General features: G+C 32.8%; 3 protein-coding genes across 4 annotated transcripts; 2 read left to right on the top strand and 1 right to left on the bottom strand.

Moving 5' to 3' along the window:
- Positions 1 to 69: 69 nt before the first annotated feature.
- Positions 70 to 7,798, top strand: LOC118044667 (chaperone protein dnaJ 16). Of its 2 annotated transcripts, none has more exons than XM_035053103.2 (12): positions 70 to 480; positions 972 to 1,095; positions 1,310 to 1,392; positions 1,532 to 1,643; positions 1,725 to 1,829; positions 5,093 to 5,146; positions 5,544 to 5,633; positions 5,739 to 5,847; positions 5,950 to 6,098; positions 6,177 to 6,230; positions 6,333 to 6,553; positions 7,474 to 7,798. In XM_035053103.2, exons 1-11 carry the CDS (start codon positions 350 to 352, stop codon positions 6,546 to 6,548), a joined length of 1,227 nt encoding a protein of 408 aa, XP_034908994.1. In that variant the 5' UTR covers positions 70 to 349; the 3' UTR covers positions 6,549 to 6,553; positions 7,474 to 7,798. The 2 variants fall into 2 exon arrangements, with proteins under 2 accessions (XP_034908994.1, XP_034908987.1); XM_035053096.2 differs by lacking the exon at positions 7,474 to 7,798 and adding an exon at positions 6,650 to 6,974.
- Positions 7,766 to 8,811, bottom strand: LOC118044686 (peroxidase 6). The gene has a single exon (XM_035053116.2). It carries the CDS (start codon positions 8,759 to 8,761, stop codon positions 7,766 to 7,768), a length of 996 nt encoding a protein of 331 aa, XP_034909007.1. The 5' UTR covers positions 8,762 to 8,811.
- Positions 8,812 to 17,952: 9,141 nt separating this feature from the next.
- On the top strand, positions 17,953 to 20,418 carry LOC118044658 (IAA-amino acid hydrolase ILR1-like 4). Its single transcript, XM_035053069.2, has 5 exons — positions 17,953 to 18,430; positions 18,722 to 18,847; positions 18,928 to 19,242; positions 19,357 to 19,485; positions 19,794 to 20,418. Exons 1-5 carry the CDS (start codon positions 18,020 to 18,022, stop codon positions 20,178 to 20,180), a joined length of 1,368 nt encoding a protein of 455 aa, XP_034908960.1. The 5' UTR covers positions 17,953 to 18,019; the 3' UTR covers positions 20,181 to 20,418.
- Positions 20,419 to 20,789: the final 371 nt, after the last annotated feature.

Here is a 20,789-nt window from a genome sequence, read left to right as displayed (position 1 = left end):
GAGGACTAACTTACAAACGTAAAAACAAATCCGGAAAGATTACTTCTGAGTCACTAACCCTTTATCCCTAGATTTCCCCCTCCAAATTTTCTTGGTGGTTTGTCTCTATCGCGGTCGCTCTCTCTCTCTCTCTAAGCTCCAGCTCAGGGGAGGTCCCATCCCATGGAGTCCTTCTCTTTCTAGGGTTTCCTTACTTCCTCTACCAAACACAAAATTGAGAGAGAGAGAGAGAGAGAGAGAGAGAGAGAGAGAGAGAAATGTTGGAAAGCATTTGGCTATTTCCTTCCTTGCTGCAGTGATTTATTTTAGGGTTTTGTTAGTAATTGTTGTATATAAATAGAATAGCGTAATGCCGGCTCATCGATCGAAGCAGGATGAAGCAGCAAGGCAGGTGCGGCGAGACCCATACGAAGTTCTTGGCGTCTCCAGGAACTCCTCTGACCAGGAAATTAAGTCCGCCTACCGTAAAATGGCTCTCAAGTATGTTTATTTTTTTTAATTATTATTTTAAATTGGTTGAAGATTTATTTTTAATTTTACATAGTTTTTGTTGTTAATTTGGACAGCTTTTGTGATTGAATCTTCATTTAATTCAAAGTATGCGTCAACGAAATAATTTAATAGGGTTTTACAGGATGAGTAATTATTGTTTAAGCTAAAAATAGAGGTAAATAAAGGTTTTTTTGTGACATTATTGGGGTTACTGTAATTATTTCCTAGTGCAAGTGCAATGTATGACTTGTTTGGAAAGCAAGATTTGATTTATTAAAGATATGATGGAAAACAGAACAAAGAGCCGAACTTGGAGTAGTTAAGTAGCACAATTGGGTGGCAATGGAACTTTGAATCACTACTAGTTCTTATAAGATACCCACATACATTGAGGTTGAAAAAGCCCTCTATTTTTCTTTTCCCGTGTTTCTTCCATTGCTAATCAAGGTTGGAAAATTCTCTTTCGCCTACTATTTCAGGTACCATCCTGACAAAAATGCAAATGATCCTGAAGCAGCTGATATATTTAAAGAGGTTACATTTTCCTATAATATATTGGCTGATCCAGACAAGCGACGCCAATATGACTCTGCTGGTTTTGAGGTGAGGAATTTTGGCAGTGGATGAATAATGTTTTGAATTCAAATGTTAACATAGATTATTTTCTTCTTTTTGAAATAATGTGGTTCATTCTGCAGTTTTTGGGGCTATCCAGATACCAGCCATTTCAATTTCTTCTAGAATTGTAGTCATTTAGTTTTATACGTGTTTTATATGATAATGTAATGCAAGCATGATCGTGCTTTCATATGATCAGGCTGTTGAATCAGAAAGTCAAGAACTTGAACTGGATCTTTCAAGTTTGGGAGCTGTGAATACTATGTTTGCGGCACTCTTTAGGCAAGTTTATAATGAATTTATGTGATGTTAATCATCAAAATAATTTTTTAAAAAAAATTATTTTGGAATGATTCTCATGAGTTATGATGATTGTGATGGTTTGTATTGATTTTTATTTGTACTGTTTCTTGCATGATAGTAAACTTGGAGTACCAATTAAGACCACTATATCAGCAACTGTTTTGGAGGAGGCGCTTAATGGTGTGGTTGATATTCGTCCACTTTCACTTGGGGAACCTATTTCTAGGAAGGTGAGGTATTTTTTTCTGGTTTTTGTGTCAATTTTTGTAATTGTGCTAGGTCTCATTGGAAAAACCTACATTTTTAAACAGGTTGAAAAGCAATGTGCTCACTTCTATTCTGTCACGATAACAGAAGAGGAGGCAAGAGCTGGATTTGTTTGTCGAGTGCAATCATCTGACAAAAGCAAGTTCAAGGTTAGAATAATCATAAACCTTTGGTACAAATCCTTCATGATTTAAGTCCGATGGTGTATTTTTCTCCTACCTTTTATTTTGTATGCCCAACTGTATTCTTGCTGAGCAAAGGATTTTAGCATCTTTGACTGAGGTAATGAAGTTAATGTTTGAGTGAGAAAGGAACATATCGCTTATTGGAGTAAACTTGGCAGTCATTGAACGTATTTTATGTCACCCTTTGCTTTTAAGTTTGTGTGAGATTTGAATGGAATCAAGGAGTAATGATCGCCTTCTGTTTGCAAGGCACACAGAGGACAACTTCTGATGAAGGGCTTGTCTACTGTTACTTTTAGTCACTGAGCAAAGGATATTGTTGGGAAAATCATTCCTCACTTTATTTTCTTTAGAAAATAGTCTTTTTTTCCCCTTTTGAGATTAAATGATGTTTTCTTCAAAAAGCTGACTCATGGTGGAACGCTTTGTAGAGGCCCAAAAGCTGCCATGCAGCCACTGTACATCAATACTAAACCAGTTGTAAGAATGAGCCTTTTCAAAGAAATGGCTTTAAAGATTTCTTGTTCAATTCATTTAGTGTGCAAATTACAGATTATGATATTGCAAAGCTGCCTGATAGGGTCAAAAGAGCATACTGAATGTTTGTTTTTAATTGGAGTTCTGAAAATGCCATTTGTGATTGAATGTTCCTTAATATGGATGCTCATGTTTTTTTCTCAAAAACAACAGGAGTTGGTTCAAGGATTGTGTGCTCTTAGTGTGGGTTTGTGGTGCATTTAAGCTTGTATGATAGCTAGTCAATTGTGAATTGCACCATATAATGGCAAGTTTCTAGGGAAAAGTTGCAAAAAGCTATCATGTGGTTGGCGCATTTGCAGTTATTGAACAAGTTTCAAATTTTTAAACTTCAGATGCCCATGTTTTCATATCTTGCATTTGTCCTTTTCCATTAGTTAAGTTTGCTAAAATAAGTCCAACTTTTTTCTTCTTCTAATTGCTATAATTTCTATCAATTGATAAAATTTATTTTATCAACCTCAATCTTGAATATGTATCAATACTCGTGGTTTCATTTGTTGCATTTTCCCTTTTCCATTAGTTATGTACAGAGCACTCTATTCCATGATAAAATTTATGTTATCAACCTCAATCTTGAATATGTATCAATACTCGTGGTTTCATTTGTTGCATTTGCCCTTTTCCATTAGTTATGTACAGAGCACTCCATTCCATGGATCGTTTTCTTGGTATTATAAAAAGTAGTGTATTTCTTTCTTTTTTCTATGAATGTATTTCATTTTTTTTTGTTGTCCAAGGTAGTTGGATCATAAAATATAATTAGTGACACATTTCATGTACAGGAAGTCTGTTACAGTGTTGAATTAAATGTTCAATTGTATGAAATTAAAAATGTAAACAGTTTGAGGATTTATATCTAGCAACTTAAATGACAAAAAAGGCAGATGCTTTCAGAGAAAATCACAAGTCACTGAAGTGCCAAATTCTCAGTCTCTGAAGTGCACATGTGCCAATCCACAGGGTACTATTTGCATTTTCCCAAATTTTCTTCGGGACAAATGACTCACATTGCAATATGTGACAGTGTGTAGAGAGGTATATTTTTGGTAGATTGGTATTCTGTAGTTTTTAATGAATAATAGAGAGCTTTTTTACTCAAGGTTGCCTTTCATTGCTTCCTCACTATTAGTGGTACTTTTCATTGGTTGGAAGCACATGTAAAAATCTGTGGCCAATTCAACAAAAGCAGCATAGTTGACCGGGTGTGATAGGGGATAAAGCTTTGAATTTAATTGATTGTTAATTTATTGATAAGCGGGAGCTGTCTGATTTAATATTTCCTATAGGAAAATATTGGGTTCTTGACTGCTTGGTCTGTTTGGGCATTATGACTCTTCAAGAGAGGAGTTTACTGGTCTCCTATGTTGGTGCTGAATAAGTGCTGCAATGGAGATGACAACCCCAATTGTAGAGAGTCCCCTTTTTTCATAGTTAATAAGGAATGAAAGAAGATATTTGGCTTCCTAAGTTGATGCTGGAAGAGTTTCCTGTAAACACTGTCTTTTGACTCATATGGCCTTGCATTTTCCTTAATCATCATAATTGATTTTCTTTAGCTCTGTTGGAAACATTCTATTTTTTTGCATTTGTTTTTCTCTTCACCTTTCTGTAGTGATGGAGAATCTGATAGACCTTCTCTTTTGGAAGCAATAAATTTAGATTTTTTTTGGTTTTGTTCTGGGACATGGAAATCTGTTCCTTGATACTACTTGATAAAAAGAATCAGGGAGTAGAGATGTATCAGAAATGGGTATGGGAGAAACCAAGAAAATTAATTGTTTTTTTTTTCTTTACGGGGGTGGGTTGAATGGGATGGAGGGTGATCAATCTCAAAATTGAACTTTCATTCATCAATGACTATCTCTGAACAATAATGCTTACTCTTATGTGAGTAGTGAAAACCCTAAACCCAGAATGATAGGATAATGATTGGAAGTAAAAAACCAAAAGACAATTACTAGTAGTACAAAATAAGTAGTCAACTCTAACTGGAAGATATAACTCTCTAAAATAACTAGATACATAAGAAAATCTTCAATCATTCTCCATCAGTTCTTTCCTTGCAAGGAAAAAGAAGACTTCCTGGCCTTTATGGAATACAGATTATATGCCAAATAGTCCATCTTTGCCTTTCAATGCTCGGGCTTTCAATGACTTTGTGCTGTGGGAGCAGATTTATGAGCTTATGTAACTTGAAACTGTTTCTTATGGGCATTTTGTTGGAAACCTTGGCAAAAAGAACAAGAAAAAAACCGATTAAAATGTTTGTATGAAAAATGTCTCTTCCTGGATTGTTTTAGTTTTCTGACAACCAGTCCAAAAGTTTCTCACACCATAATTACAAGACCAGAGTTGAGGGTCGACCCAGCCTAAGGCCCAGGTCAACCCAAGATTATTTTCTAAAAACTCTTAACATTTTGGTAAAAAAAGACCGGGTCTTTCCACTAACCTGACCAGGCCAAGCCTTGGGTCGGTGGACCACTAGGTTGACCTGATGGGCTGGGTCTTATAACCATGTCTCGCACCCTCCTCATTGCTGTCAAACAAATTTCAGATTGCCACAATTCTTGTTTCATTTTTAGCAGTTTCAAGTAGTGAGTTCTCAAGTGATATCGATTACGTAATTTTCTCCAACTCATGCATAAAAAATGATCATTAGGCATACTGATTGAGTGTCTTTTGTACAGTTATTGTATTTTGATCAGGAAGAAAGTGGTGGAGGATTAAGCCTTGCTCTACAGGTATGATGCACTTTCCCCTGTCTTTTTTTTTTTTTTGGTTGCTCATCTTAAATCAAAGCCAACAGTTCCATATTCTTACTTTGATTCTAGTCTTGGATGGATCTTAAAGAACATTATGACTTCATTTATCATATTACGACCAGCAGATTGGAGATCTTCCCACAAAAGAGATTTTAGATCTCTCTCTAGTGAAGTATAACTGACTAGATCCCTAATTATGATGGACACTACTTGGTCAAAAGGGGAGCTACCGTTGATGAAGTTCTTTCTGGAATTGATCTGCCTTTGCATGTTTGCCATGTTTTTAGCTCAATAGACTCTAGTTTAATATTCTTGACTAAACACATTCAATATCATTACATTTAACCCATTCTTACTGATTTGCTTTTTGGTGTAGGAAGACAGTGCTAAAACAGGAAAGGTTACAACTGCTGGAATGTACTTTCTATGTTTTCCTGTATACCGGCTGGATCACACTGTCAACTCTGTAAGCTGATGATTTAAGAGATCAGTGTCAAGTGTCATCTTTGATATTTGTCTTTTATTTGATTCATTCATCTTCATTTTGGTTGTGGAATTGTTGTGGTTTCAGATTGCAGCTGCAAAAGATGCTGATGCTGCTTTCTTCAAAAAATTGGATGGGTTTCAGCCATGTGAAATATCTGAACTGAAGGCTGGCACCCATGTTTTTGGTGTCTATGGTCAGTTCTAAGATTTTTCTTGTTGTTTAGGGTACTATGCTTTGATAATATTATGTGCGGATGGGCTGACAGCATCCTTCTGGTCCTGGCTCTTTCTTCCAGGTGACAATTTTTTTAAAAGTGCAAGTTACTCAATAGAAGCACTTTGTGCCGCACCTTTTATGGAAGAAAAAGCTAATCTCAGAGCTGTCGAAGCTGAGATTCTTGGAAAGAGGGTAGAAATATCCAATTTTGAAACTGAATATCGAGAGGTTTGCACTTGACTTCAGCAGTCTATATTTGTCTGCACTTGCCTCTCTTTGTTAGTAATTTTTGTGGCCTTTCAACAGGTATTGGCACAATTTACCGAGATGACCAGTAGATATGCACAAGAGATGCAAGCAGTGAGTTTAACTTGTCAAAATTTGTTGCTGATATCTACATGAAGATGAGGTATGAATAGATTGATGTTTTCTGAATTTTCACTGTTGTTATTGGTTTTGCAGATTGATGAGCTTCTTAGACAAAGGAATGAAATTCATGCCTCCTACACCATCGCTCCGCCAATGAAGCGGAGTTCAAGTAAAAGCAGGAATAAGGGTCCCTTCAGGGAGACCCAAGAAGATGCACAAGTGAGAGATAAGAAACCTACAAGGGATAGATCTAAGAAGAAGAAATGGTTCAACATCCACTTAAAAGTTGACAAAAGAAAGCCTTGCTAAATATGGTAAGATCTGCGACATTTGCTTTTTCTTATTGCATGTTGTGTCCTTGCCTTGGACAGTAGTTTAATGGTACTCCTGCTGTGAATGCAAAATCGTAGCTGGATACGGGAGGCTGGATCTGATGCACTAGGGTTAATGGATTAACTGTCTGCACACATTAATTTCCTTGTGTTCTGGCGCTAGTGCTAGTAAAGTATGAGGTTAAGCAATTTCTCGACCATGAGTGGTCATTCTATTGTTCTACCATGTGAAGTGCAGATGGTGGTTTTGTCTTGCGGTCATGTTCTGCCAGGTTGTAAGAATGACAGCATCTCGTTGATATTGTAAAATTCCTTCCTTTGTGCACTCCTTTTGGTCATTCTATTGTTCTTTCCCCCAGATTGTAGGAACACGTACTTGTAAATTGCATTAATTATTCATGAAGATCCTCATCAACGTTTGGCAGCGGTTCTTATTTTAAAATGGAAGATAATAACCGCATCATGCACATGTTCTGTACTGCCCAAGTGGGACAATAATTGGTTTGTAGTTAGGTCACTTCCATTTCAACTCTTCCGTCTTGAAAATCCGTTGTTACTGATAGTGCAACCATAGGCAGTGGCAACTTTCTTTCGTTGTTCTGGTTCTGTCACTCAACTATCCTAGTTAATTTAATGTAATTAAGAAAACACCGACTTCTAGAGGTTCTGTCCCTCTCCTCTACAGTGTGTTCAATGATTTGTCAATGGTTATTTTCACCGAGAAACAAAACCTAGCAGTCAGTGTTTTCCATGGGCTTTCTGTTGAAATCTCGTGCGAGTTGAAGGTGGTGATCTAGAAATATGCTTCGTAATCATGGTCACATTAAATTCTTAATTCCATTAGATGATTCTTAATCACACTTATCTTACATTACATTATTTTGTACCAAATATATGGACAGGGAAAACTGCTTTCCCTCCTTGCCTTGATGATGCTTTGAAGACTACTAGTCCGTACATCCTGGATATGTCAGCTTCTGCATTCGTGATATCCGGATCACAAACAGTGCTGCTCTGGAAGTGTATTATCATTCATCAAGTGTGCGTGCTTGGTGCATGTATTTTTGCCCAAGAGAAAGAGAGGAAAAAAAGTAAGGATGTATCTCTAGAGAAATAATAGAAACAACAGTAAGACTTCCCTAATCACAATCATGGACCCCTCTCTTCTAACTAAAGCCGGAAATGATACCATTTCTAATCAATCTTGGCATCGTTGAACTGGTCGCACCTGTGCCTCACCTCTCCCTTCTTCCCTGTCTTGATCTTATAAATGCTTACTTTCTCCATTCCATGTGCAAAAGCTTCAAAGAATGCGGTCTCATTTGCAGCATACAAGTCTACGAAGGGCTTGGTCCTCCTATCAACAGAAAGGGCTTGATCTGTTGACAGCAACCCTAACCCCCTCTGCAGATTTTTATAGTACATATTGTCGAATTTCCCTGGTGTCATCACGTCATTATAAGCACTCATAGTTGGGTCCTTCGTGTAATTTGCGCACAATTTCCTTAGCCCTTCTGCATATTTGGGGTAGTATGAAGGGTCAGTCTCTGAAGCCTTGCTGAAGTTAAAAAGCCTGTGACTAAATTCTTTGCAATGGGAAAACCCTATCGTATGAGCACCGACCAAAGCCACCATTTCTTGCACTGAAAACCCTTTGGAATAAAAAAGGGAGATGATATCTGACAATGGCATTGTTGGTTGAGCAATATTGCCTTCGACAAGAGAGGCGTTGGATACCAGGCCATCTTTGCGTCCTAGACGCACATGGTAGTAAGGACCTCCCACCATTGTGACAAGGTTGCGTGCAGCGGTGGCTAGAATGTCAGCACAAGAGACAATGCCGGGGCACTGGAGCTCGAGGGCAGTCTTCGCACGAGTGACAAGGTCATAGGCATCTCCAGGGATGGACTGGTCGATGTCAGTATCCCGTTCAGCTTTGTTGAAGGATGTGGAGGTGATGAGCAAGGAGCCATCACAGCCTTCCACCATGCAGTCGTGGAAGAAGAGGCGAAGAACGCCGGCAGCAGTGGTGGGGCTAGCAATTTGCTTGTCTGAGACGATCTGTTCCATGATAGAAGCGAATTGTGGGCATGTTTTGTTGTAGTAGTCGACGGAGAGTCTGGACTTTGAACATGGAAAGGACATGAAGAAAAGAAGTAATATGAGGAGATTATGGCCAGGAGATGCCATGGTGCAAGGTTTCTGAAAGATATGATGGAGTTAACAACGATGGGAAATTGTTAAATCATGTGAAGGATGATGGATTAAGGGAAATTAACAAGGTATAGGATCAGTGAAGGACGTACGTTTTGGTTAATTGTGGAAGAGAGGCTTTAGAGGAAAACGAATGGACAAGTTTGGACGAGAGAGTTTTGACGACTTCAAGGGATTATTATATTAATCAATTACCGCAGGAATTTTCATAATATAGATAGGTGGCACGCCCTTTTTCGCGGGCTGACCAACTTTTTAGCAATGTAAGAAAACAAATTTCAGCGAAAGAAAATTTTCTTAGGATTAAGTGATAGATACTAATGACAGTAAATGAATCGACTAGAGAAGAATTGATCTTGTTAAAAGAAAAAAAAATTATAAAGTTTTTTTTAGTCAATTGAAGCTAGTATGACAAACTTAATACCTGGATTGTGAGGACACATTAATATAAAAAACAAATTAAAAAAAATAACAAAGACCAATTCTTAACAATCTAAATATAGAATAATAAAACTGAAAGAAAAAAGTTAGCATGAAAAACTCATAACACAGGTTGTGAGAACAAACCAATATAAAAAAAATTGAAAAAACAAATAACAATGACCAATTCCTAACAATCCAAATATAAAATAATAAAACTGAAAGACAAAAAATAATCAACAAAAATGAGCCCAAAAATATAAAACAAATGCAAACCCAGGTAAGGCCACCAAACTTAGCAAATTAGATTATGCAAAGGAGATAACCTAATAGAAAAAAAAACTAAAAGAATAACAAAGCTTAATTTTAAAAATAACATAATATTGAAGGAAGATGCCAAAACAAAGATATAAAAAAAAACCGATCCTAAAAAAATACTTGAGTTAACTAGCCAAATCTGCTATATAAGTCATAAGATTGAAATAATCTGATTAAAAGTATAGTTATCAAACTCGGCCCAAGGGTTAACCCGGCCAAGGGGTCGAGTCCCGGGTTTCATAGGTCAACCGAAAAAATTAAAAAATAATAATTAAATTTTTAATATTTCATATGAAAAAATTAAGAAAAAATTCATGTGAATATAGGCTATACATGTTGTAAATAATGAAGTTTAAGATAATATTTTAAAAAGTTTTTTTATCTCACATTGAAAAAAAACATAACTTTTTTTTTTTATGAACATAGATTATATAAACTAAAAGGCTTTAAATCTCGCATGGAAAAAATAACTTTTTTCTTATGAACATAAAGTATATTTAAAGAGCTTCAAATCCCACATTAAAAAAAACATAATTTTTTCTTTTTGAACATAGAGTATATATAAGAAAAAGCTTCAAATCCCACATTAAAAAAATAATTTTTTTTTGGGAACATAGAATACACACACACACACACACACACACTAAAGGGTTTCAAATCTCATATTAAAAAAACATAACTTTTTTTCTTGTAAACATAAAGTATATATATGAAAAGTTTCAAATCCCACATTGAAAAACAACTTTTTTTCTAGGAACATAGAGTATTTATACTAAAGGGTTTCAAATTCCATATTAAAAAATAAAATATTTTTCTAATATTTATATAGTGAACTTTAAAAAGTGTTAATAACTAACTAAAAAAAATTATAAAAAAAAGGGTATTGGAGAAAAACCACATTTGAAAAAATTAAAACACCAGGTCTTGTCCGGGTTCGTCCAGGTCATGTGTCTACCCGCCGGGTCTACTAGGTTTTGCCAAGTTGTTGCATCGGCCGGTCTTTTAACAAACCCGGACCGGTCGAGCTGATCTGAATTTAATAACAGTGATTAAAAGAAAATTAAAGAAAATCACGAAGACTATTTTTCAAAATAAAGAACGTCAAAGGATGAAATAAAAAAAATAAGTGAAAAAAATGATGTTAATTTTTCAAACATGTGACTCAAGTTACTAAACCGAAAGCACCCTATCTAAAAAAATCACAAAACCCAATTCATAACAAATCAAATGTTGAAGGATAACATTGAAAAAAAAATTATACAAAATGATCCAAAACAAAAAAATTACACTTAAGAGAATGATGATCAAATTCGAAATAAAAGATAAATAAGAGGACAACCTAGAATTTTGAATTAAAGGGAAAAATTAAATTCACAACAAGATCCTAAAAAAAGAAAAAATCAAAACCAAAAAAATGAGAATCATATTTTAAAAAAAAATAACAAATCACAATTATGGATTTAATTATGAAATTAAAAACAAATAGAAACTTGACAAAAGGACTAAAAGCAAAAATTATAAATATAAAAAAAGATGACTAAAGTTGAAATATCAGTAAATGAGAGGAAAATTTTGAAAAGTTAGTTTGAATTTCAAGGGGAAAAGAAAGAAAAAAGAAAGAAGAAAAAGAAATAAGAAGCCATTGACAACACACAGTCGCGTAAATGACAATACAAATTGCCCCACGTAAAAAGAGATGCCTCAATGTTCCAGTGCCATCACAAAAGCTGTTGTTTGGACGTTGTATGCGCCACCAAAAGACCGTGGATGCCTCCCTCTTGTTGGTGTGTGCGTTGCATGTGTTAGTCAACTTTTATTTTTCAATTATATTTTATATTTATTAAAATATCAAATTGTCCTCTCAATCAACTTGATAATAACTAAAAAATTATAATGGAAATATAAAAAAACCTCTAGATACCAATCAAATAAGTTTTGTTTTTAAGAGTAATTTATTCATTTCATCATCCTTTTAAAATGCATAAAGTCCTACTCGTTCCCAATTAATCCAATAACAACTAATAAATCTTGTGAAAAAATCACATTATTCTAATAGCTAATTTATCAATTTTTAAAAATGATAAACTGGTCAATACCCCTAATAGCTAATCCTCTCACAGCGAAAAATATTTTTCCCTCTCAATTAGCTTTTGTTAATTAAGTATAAGAGAATATTTAAGTTACATGATTCATATTATTGGTAAATTGTTGATATTAGGCATAAAATATAAGAAATAATTGAGCTACTTTTCCCTTAATATATAGAACTTTAATCTATTATTTTATTGAAGAAAACTGCAATTTAAAATCCCACTAAGATATGACTATGTTAAGGAGTTGACGTAGAAAATCAACTCATATTTATGAATTTTCTTTACAGTAATCATTACAGGAAACAAAAATTTTTCCTTGGAAACAGTGGTTTCTTCTGAATCATTAAACACTTTTCAAAATAAGGTAATTGAAATTGCTGGGCTGATTTAAAAAAAAAAAAAAAAAAAAAGTAGGAAGCTGGTAGGTTATTTCATATTTTTTTGACATGGAATATTATGTTTATATTACATTATTTTATTTTTATTTGAAAGGGTCTTAATTGCACCCATATATAAGGTATTGCATATTACATTATTTTTATATTGCATTATTTCTTAGACATGGAATATTAAGATATTTTTGAATGTATCTATTTTTTTATTGATTTATATGGGATGTTCGAGTCAGGTTACGCACACTTCAACTAATCATTATACGCCGTGAGGTTAACAACTATGTAAGTCTCTAGTGAATATCAATATTAATAATAATAGAACTCAAATTTAAAACTACAGGAAAAACAAACCTTTTTATATTTTTGAATGTATCTATACTCATGTGTAAAGACATGGATATTCTAAAACAAGCTATAATAAGTGAGATTCAAACTTTTAATCTCATAAATAAATAAATATGTTATAAGAAGTTCTCTTGCTGCTATGCCAATATGCTATCAGAAAAGCAAACGAAACTATTACTTTTGCCTAAATTAAATAAACACACAAGAAGAAAAATGCAGTAAAAGAAATTGTTAGTATTGAACTATACACACACGCATATATATATATATATATATATATATATATATCTTTTCACCTTCATTTTTTAACAAAGGTTCTAAAAGCAATGAATTTGCTTCGTTGCTCTACAGTGAAAACTAGTTGGACAATTCCAATTAGAATAAATATACCTTGATATCGATTTACACTATATTGTTTGCCCGTGCCACGAAATGGGTCGGATAAAAAAAATTAACATAAAAAATGTTCCTAATATTATTTTTTTAAAAAAATTAAATTATATAACAGTAGCTTGATTTGATCCAATGAATTTATAGGTTCAAAGACAACACAAACAACCAATAAAAATAATTTAATTAAAAAAATTCAAGACAATGCTTTTTAAAAATATTAAGATAACAACATATTAGATTGATTCATATTAACTTTGGTCTGTCAAAGTTGTGATCTAGGTTATGAGACTATAATAACCACTGTTATTAAACCTGGACCGGCCTGACCTGTCAACCCGATGGCTGGATTGATCTGGGTTTGTTAAAGACCGGTCGGTGCAATAACCTAACAAAACCTGGTCAATTTGATAGGTCGATCAATGACTCGAGCGACCCGGGCAAACTCGGACGAGGTCTAGTGTTTTTCTCTCTCTTTTTTTAATGTCGTTTTTCTCACATACCCCTCTTTTTTTATATTTTTTTAGTTGGTTATTACTATTTTTTTAATGTTCACTATATAAATATTAGAAAAATATTTTATTTTTTCAATGTGAGATTTGAAAACTCTTTAGTATATATACTTTATTTTTTTCAAGAAAAAAATTATGTTTTTTTCAATGTGGAATAAAAAAAAAATTTGGTTTAAATATTCAATTTAAAACAATAACATAGTATCTTTTCAATGTGAAATTTAAGACTCTTTAATATATATATTCTATGTTCCAAAAAAAAAAGTTTATTTTTTTAATGTGGGATTTGAAACTTTTTTGTATATATAATCTATGCTCACAAGAAAAAAAATTATATTATTTCTAAAAAATTTTTAAAATATTTTTTTAAATTTCATAATTTACAACGTCTATATTCACATAGATAATCTATATTCACATAGATTTTTTTCTTAATTTTTTCAACAATTGAAGTACTGAAGTGGCCGAGGAACACAAGCACTGTTACTTTGGGAAGATGAGAGGGAAGTTGCATGAAGAAAAAACAGTAATGGCTTGCTGGTGTTGTTGGGTGGTTGTCATGGCTGACTGAGACTTACGGTTGAAAGACATGGCTGAGGGTGAGTTAACGTTGTAGCTAATCTTGACCGAAACGAATGATGTGGACGAGACTCCCAACTAGAAGCAAAGTTGTTGATGCTTGAGGTTGGACAGATACTGCTTCTTGTTGAAGCAGGAAATTGTTGACGACTGAGATCATACTGGCTGCTGCTGGAGAGAAGAAGAAACCAGTGACTAGGAGAGAAAAGTTAATTTTGTTTCTATGTTGCTCTCTGGGTTTTCTGTTTTTTTTTTTTTTTTCCTGTTTTTCCTTTCTTCCGTGTGTGTGCTGGTGGGAGAGTGTTTAGGTTTCTTCCTCTAACTAATTCTCGTCTAATTACTTCCATAAATTTCTTTTTTGTTTTTGTGTGTGTAATCACCGCCTATTTATAAGAAAATTTATTTGTTATTTTTAATATTACATGATCCCAAAACAAACTTTGTGACCAAGTAAATCAAAAAAACAAATTGGTTCTCAACTTCTTTCTTTTTATATTTGACACCTTGTAAATTTTGATTTTTTTTTCTTTGTATCTTTTTTAAAAAGTAGCTTCTGCATCAACTTAACAAACACGATAAGAAATGAATGTGTAGAAAAAAACATTGTAAGTGACGCAAAGATGTCAAAAACATATTTTTTGGGTTTTTTGTTGTTTTTTATTTTTTTTTCTCAAAAATTTATCAAAAAAATAGGTCAAAAATTGATAGTAACAGAAGAGCTCTTTACAATGCATATGAAGTAAAACCTTATCAATATTTTGTGCTATAAGTTTGTAAAGAAAAAATGTCTACTTAGCTTGCTCAATAATCCATTCATTTAAGGACTTTGTTTTTGTTTTTTTTAATAATCTCATCATCATAGGTGACCTGTCTTTTTTGAAGTTAAAAAAAATAGTCTATTTTTACGGGCGATGTGCCCATACACTGTCACACTTATCTATTTTCACGGGTGACTTGTCAATTTTAAAATTTAAAAGAATTTCAGCAAGCATCCATGCTTCTTTAAAATTGGTATAATTATTCCGGGCGACTTATCCATTTTAAAATTCTAACATTGATCTATTTTTATGGATGACTTGCCCATTTAAATTCCAATACATATAAAAAAATTTATTTTATCGATAAATCACTTTACCAATGAATATGTTAGTTGAAACTCTACATGATAGAATTACTTTTAATCTACTTTGGATTTTATTGGCTATTTTAGTGGATCAACTTTTTCTTAATGAAAAATAGATAATAACTAGAAAAAAAATCTAAAAATAATAAAATTAGACTAAAATCCAGCAGATGATTAAATTAGATAAAACTTTGTTATCATATGTCATCTTTGAATCCTTTAAACAAAAGAATTAAAAAAATAGTAAATTTTTTGAAAAAATCCATTAATAAAAAAATCATTTAAATGAAAGGATTTAGAGAAACTTTACTAAACATCATGTTGAATTTCCCAAAATATATAAACGCAGTGAGAACAATATTTTTAAAAATCTTTAGGAGTCTCAAAGATTTCATTATGCTATCTAGTATTGTTTAGAGTTTGAGCAAAAATTACTAGAAAATCAAATTTTTTTTTAGATTTAATCAACTTTTTAATGTTTGATTATCACAAATTATAAGCAATCTAGTTTTCTAGTATTTAATTGTAATTTACAAGGACCATCAAATAAAAAACATCTCTTAAAACGTAAGAGAAAGATTGTTATGCCTTAAGTGGTACTTCTTTTTTGTTTCTCTCTACTTTATTTATCTATGTAGGAGTATCTATGCGGTGAGTGTCTATCTAATCACTTATTATATCATCAAGTCATAAGAAAAATATAAGGTATAATATTCTATTTATAAGAAAAACCTGATAATCTATTAATGATAAAATATCAATTTTTTCCTATATAATTTCACATATATTATTTCATGAAAAATTTAAAAATATATGTAATCAAGTCTCTACTTAATTCTTCTAGGTTTAGAATTATGATTCCTATATAAATTACATTATAGTCCTTAATTTTTAAAATTTATTTATAATCAAGTCACACTTGATTGATCATCACATTTTAATTTTTCAGTAATAGTTCTTAATATGTGTGACCCATTTCTTTAATATATTGGTTTAAATATAAATCATAATCCTAATTAAACTAGAATTAAAATAAGTTCAATAATTTAACTTATATTAATTTAAAAATTAATTGATTTATATTTGAAAATAAAATGCAATATCTAGTAAAGTATCACGAACCTCAATATTAGGAAAATATTAAATGATTTAACTTAACCTTTTGATGATCAATTTTTAATGTAATTATTATCTCTTCATCAAGAATTTTCTGATATAGAGATTTGAGCATAAAGTTTGTTTGCTTTGTCAAGTCATATTTATTTTCAACACCATAGTCATTAATTATTTGAATAAGATTTGAAACTTTTTCAAATATCATTTTATCTTATTTAAGGATTTTACAATCAATACTATTTGATAATATGTGATACATTTTTTTTATATAAATTCATCTAGGGTGATGAATCATCTTTAATCACTCAAATATCTTGATATAATTTATGTTATATTTAATATTTACTCGTTTGTTATTCTTGATTAAAAACTACATGAATAATTATTGTGATTTTATAACACCTCAGAGGACTCATTGTAATTTACCTTAAGATTTAAATCCTAAAATTAAAGAAAGAGGACTTTCTCAAAGTCTTCCAATGACCCTGCAAATGGCGGTAGGTGGTGCACCAAAGATTTTTCAGCTATCAATTCCCACGTGACGCGCGAGGCATCCTTGCTTAAGATAAGAGCATTGATATTTTCTCAAGCTCTATTCTTTTTTGGAAAATTGAATTATATCACATTGAGATCCTCTTGTACTTTCGTTCTTTGGAAACGAGACCGCATGTGCAGTGCACTGCAACTGTGGGTCAAAAATCGTAAAACAGACTTTTAAGAGTATTGAGATATTTTCTTGGTCGGTAGCTTTTATTTTTTTAATTTTTAATTTTGATTTTTTTATAAAATTTTGATTTTTTTTTAATTTTATTCTTCAATTTAAATTGATGTTTTCTGATTCGGTATTATTATTCTTTTTTATTTTTTTTCCTTTAATTATAATTTTTTTTTTTACTAATTTTGATCTTTATTCTTCTTAATTTTTTTTCTTTTACTAAATTTCTTTTTATAATTTCACCCTTCAATTAAATATAAGATTTATTTTGGATTTTTATTTTTTAATTACTATTGTTTTAAATTTTTTTTGTATAATTAAAATTTATTATCAATTTTATCCTATAACATGTGATTGATTGAAAATTAAATTTTATAAGTTTTTTTTTTCAGATTAGATGTTTTTGGTCTATTTTTTTTTTTAAAAAAGCTTTATAATTCTTTTATTTTTTATAATTTTATTTGAGTCTTATTATTTGAACCATTGATTTGCCAGGATATTCCAAATTAACTCAGACTTTACAAAGATTATAGATTTTTTGTCATTTGTGTACTTCATTTTGACACCTAATCATCATTTTCTATAAAACAATAATTCAGCCCCCTAGTATGTGTGTATATGCAACAATTATACTACCATTTATTTTATTTTCTCACCAAATCTAAGTTATTTAAATTCAAAATTATATAAGATATTGTTATCAAACTTGTTTTAAGGTAAATCCGGTATAAAATTTAAATTACATATTAGATAGTTTAACCTAAATTATTTAGTTTTAAAAAAATCAAAACAATATCATTTTAATTTTTTTAATAAATCAAACCGGTTTTTTATCATGTTAACTGGATCATGAGTTGATTCATCCACTTAATCAAATTGAACTAAATTTTTTTTTAAATCACGCAACCCAAATTATAGGATAGATTGGCTGGATCCTCAATTGACCCGTCAGAGCAGCCGGGTTTAAAACAGCAATGTAACATCACATCCAATAACAGGAAAATGAAGGGTAGAATCCAAACCTTATCCTGCCAGAATGCACCGATCAAAAGGACACGCATAAGTAATGTCATAAAAAGAAATAAAGGAAATGATCACGTGATGAAACTGCACCACCGCACAAATTGAAATAGTCAAATAGCAGATTACATGAAAATAATTTTTAAAGAAGAACCAAACGAAAACCATAAGCAACACTCTGACAGTGGCAGGCAAAGGCAAAGTGGCCATGGACAAATGGGTGGTGCGTAGTAGCATTTTCCTTCTCTTCATTGCCATGTCCTTAGCCTTTCGATTTTCTCTAAACCCAGAAGGGAAACACTTTGATTCTCTTCTAACATGCCAAAATAATAATAATAATAATATATCTTCTTCTTCATATTTGAAAGAGCGGATAGTTGAGTTGGCTAATGATCCACACACGGTTGACTGGATGAAGAAGATTAGGAGACAAATTCATGAGAACCCTGAACTTGCTTTTGAAGAGTTTGAGACAAGCAAGTTGATTAGGCAACAGCTTGATCAAATGGGTATTGCTTATCGGTGGCCTGTGGCAAGAACTGGTGTAGTGGCCACACTTGGGTCTGGTTCTTCACCCTTTGTTGCTTTGAGAGCTGATATGGATGCTTTGCCTATTCAGGTATTATGTTTTGTTCCTGTCAGAAACAAACACGAAACACACACACACACACATATTGGTTGATGTAATGGGATTTCTTCAGCAAAATTCTGTAAACCATGCCTTTTATTCAGACATGGTAGGTTTTGATTCTGTCCTAACTATAGATTTAGACATCGCTTGATTTTTCCATGATATGTACATGTTTTTCTGAGCTGTCCAAGCATAACTTGGGCATTTTAACAGAATCTGCTAACTTGGGACTAGGAAAAGAAATTTCTAACTTGGATTATATATGCTGTCTCTCAATAGGAAATGGTTGAGTGGGAGCACAAGAGTAAAGTAGATGGAAAAATGCATGCCTGCGGCCACGATGCGCATGCTGCAATGCTCCTCGGTGCTGCAAGGATCTTGAAACAATTGCAAGATACGTTACAGGTAAAGTGTGATTTTGTGGCAAACTTGTTGATTTATATTGATGTTACTGTCAACCGTGGAATTAAGAACTACAAATGCAGGGAACTGTCGTGCTTATATTTCAACCAGCTGAAGAACAAGGGCAAGGCGGTAAAGACATGATTGCAGAAGGGGTTCTTGACAATGTAGATGCCATTTTTGGGTTGCACACTGTGCATAGGTATCCTACTGGAGTGGTTGCTTCTCGGCCTGGAGAATTCCTTGCAGGATGTGGGAGTTTCAAAGCAAAGATAATTGGTAAAGGTGGTCATGCTGCAATTCCCCATGACTCCATTGATCCAATTTTGGCAGCATCAACAGCAGTGATTAGTTTGCAGAATATAGTTTCAAGGGAGATTGACCCTTTAGATTCCCAGGTACTATAACCGAGTAGTAACCATGCCTGGGAGCAAGCTACATTTCTTCACTTTAGTTTTATGATTCTAAGGTGCAGCAGATTCTAATTCCTTGTCGAAACTTGGATATTACAGGTGGTTTCTGTAGCTATGATCCATGGAGGTACTGCATTTAATGTCATACCAGACTCTGCTACAGTAGAAGGAACGTTCAGGGCTTTCAGCAAGAAGAGCTTCAATGCACTCAGGGAAAGAATAAAAGAGGTAACTTAACTGCTGCCCTTAGAAATGAAACCTCTTCACGATTTTTAGATAAAGGCCACATGCGAGTTGTGTGATATCTAGAACAACAAGCATTGTAATAAGGTTTTCGTAATGATACCCAAGAAAAGAAACAAGGGTCTGAGTTCTTGCCACAGCAAGCCTCTTGATAAATCAACAGATCAGTTGTAGTCATACTGGAAGTGTTAAAACTGGACAAGGAAAAGGAACAAGCACTTCATAGAATCCTCTTATTGAAGAAACTTGCTCTTCATCTCTCTTTTTTTAAGTGCGTTAATGTCTTGTGCCAGGTTATTGAAGGGCAGGCAGCTGTACATCGGTGCACTTGTGAGGTAAATTTCACAGGCACAGAACATCCCATAATCCCTCCAACAGTAAATGATGCCAGAATTTATGAACATGTTCGACGTGTTTCAATTGATATCGTAGGAGAAGGAAACGTTGAGCTAGCTCCTGTCTTCATGGGGAGTGAAGATTTTGCTTTCTACCTTGATAAAGTACCTGGATCCTTTTTATTTCTAGGGATGAGAAATGAGAAGGTTGGGAGTATATATCATCCACATAGCCCGTACTATACCATTGATGAGGATGTGTTCCCTATTGGAGCTTCAATATATGCGGTCGTTGCACACTCGTACCTTTCAAATTCAACAAGAAAGTTGAATTCTTATGACTAAAATTATTTTCTTTTTCTGTTGTAATCGTCTGTCCATGATTTTTTAAGAAGGGAAAATAGAGTTTACCCAATATAGTGACTTTAAAAGGGGGGACGCTAGAATAAACCCCATGTTCAGTGCAAAACTCGAGCATCCAAATCTTTGTATGCTGTAAACTTGATTATTAAATATAGTAAATAATGTATTCTTGTTTTCGAAACTATAACTTGATGAATAAAAACTTAAAATCATTCAGCTAGCTAGAAACTTGCAGTTTGTGAATTTGTCCAAGTACAGAAACAAGTATTTTAACATAATTGGTGATGGGAAAAAAAAAAAAGTTGTTTTAAAAATTATTAGACCAATTAGATTAGTGAGTGTGTCTTGCTCATTACAAGTGCATGCTATTCAAATTAGCTGTCCACGCATGAAAAGACTTGTGTTTATACATGATAAAATTATAAACATGCAATATTAAATGTCAAGGTAAATATGGAATCAAAATTAAAAGCTACCAGTATTCTATACACGTACTTGTTAAAGCTTTTAGAATCAGATGATTAAGTTGAATGTACTTGTTATCATCGATTAATATTATATTATTAAAGATTTATTCTTTTTAACTTGATG

Source organism: Populus alba, chromosome 10, assembly GCF_005239225.2.
Source record: "Populus alba chromosome 10, ASM523922v2, whole genome shotgun sequence".
Taxonomy (NCBI): Eukaryota; Viridiplantae; Streptophyta; class Magnoliopsida; order Malpighiales; family Salicaceae; genus Populus; species Populus alba.
This window is presented reverse-complemented; position numbering and strand designations above follow the sequence as displayed.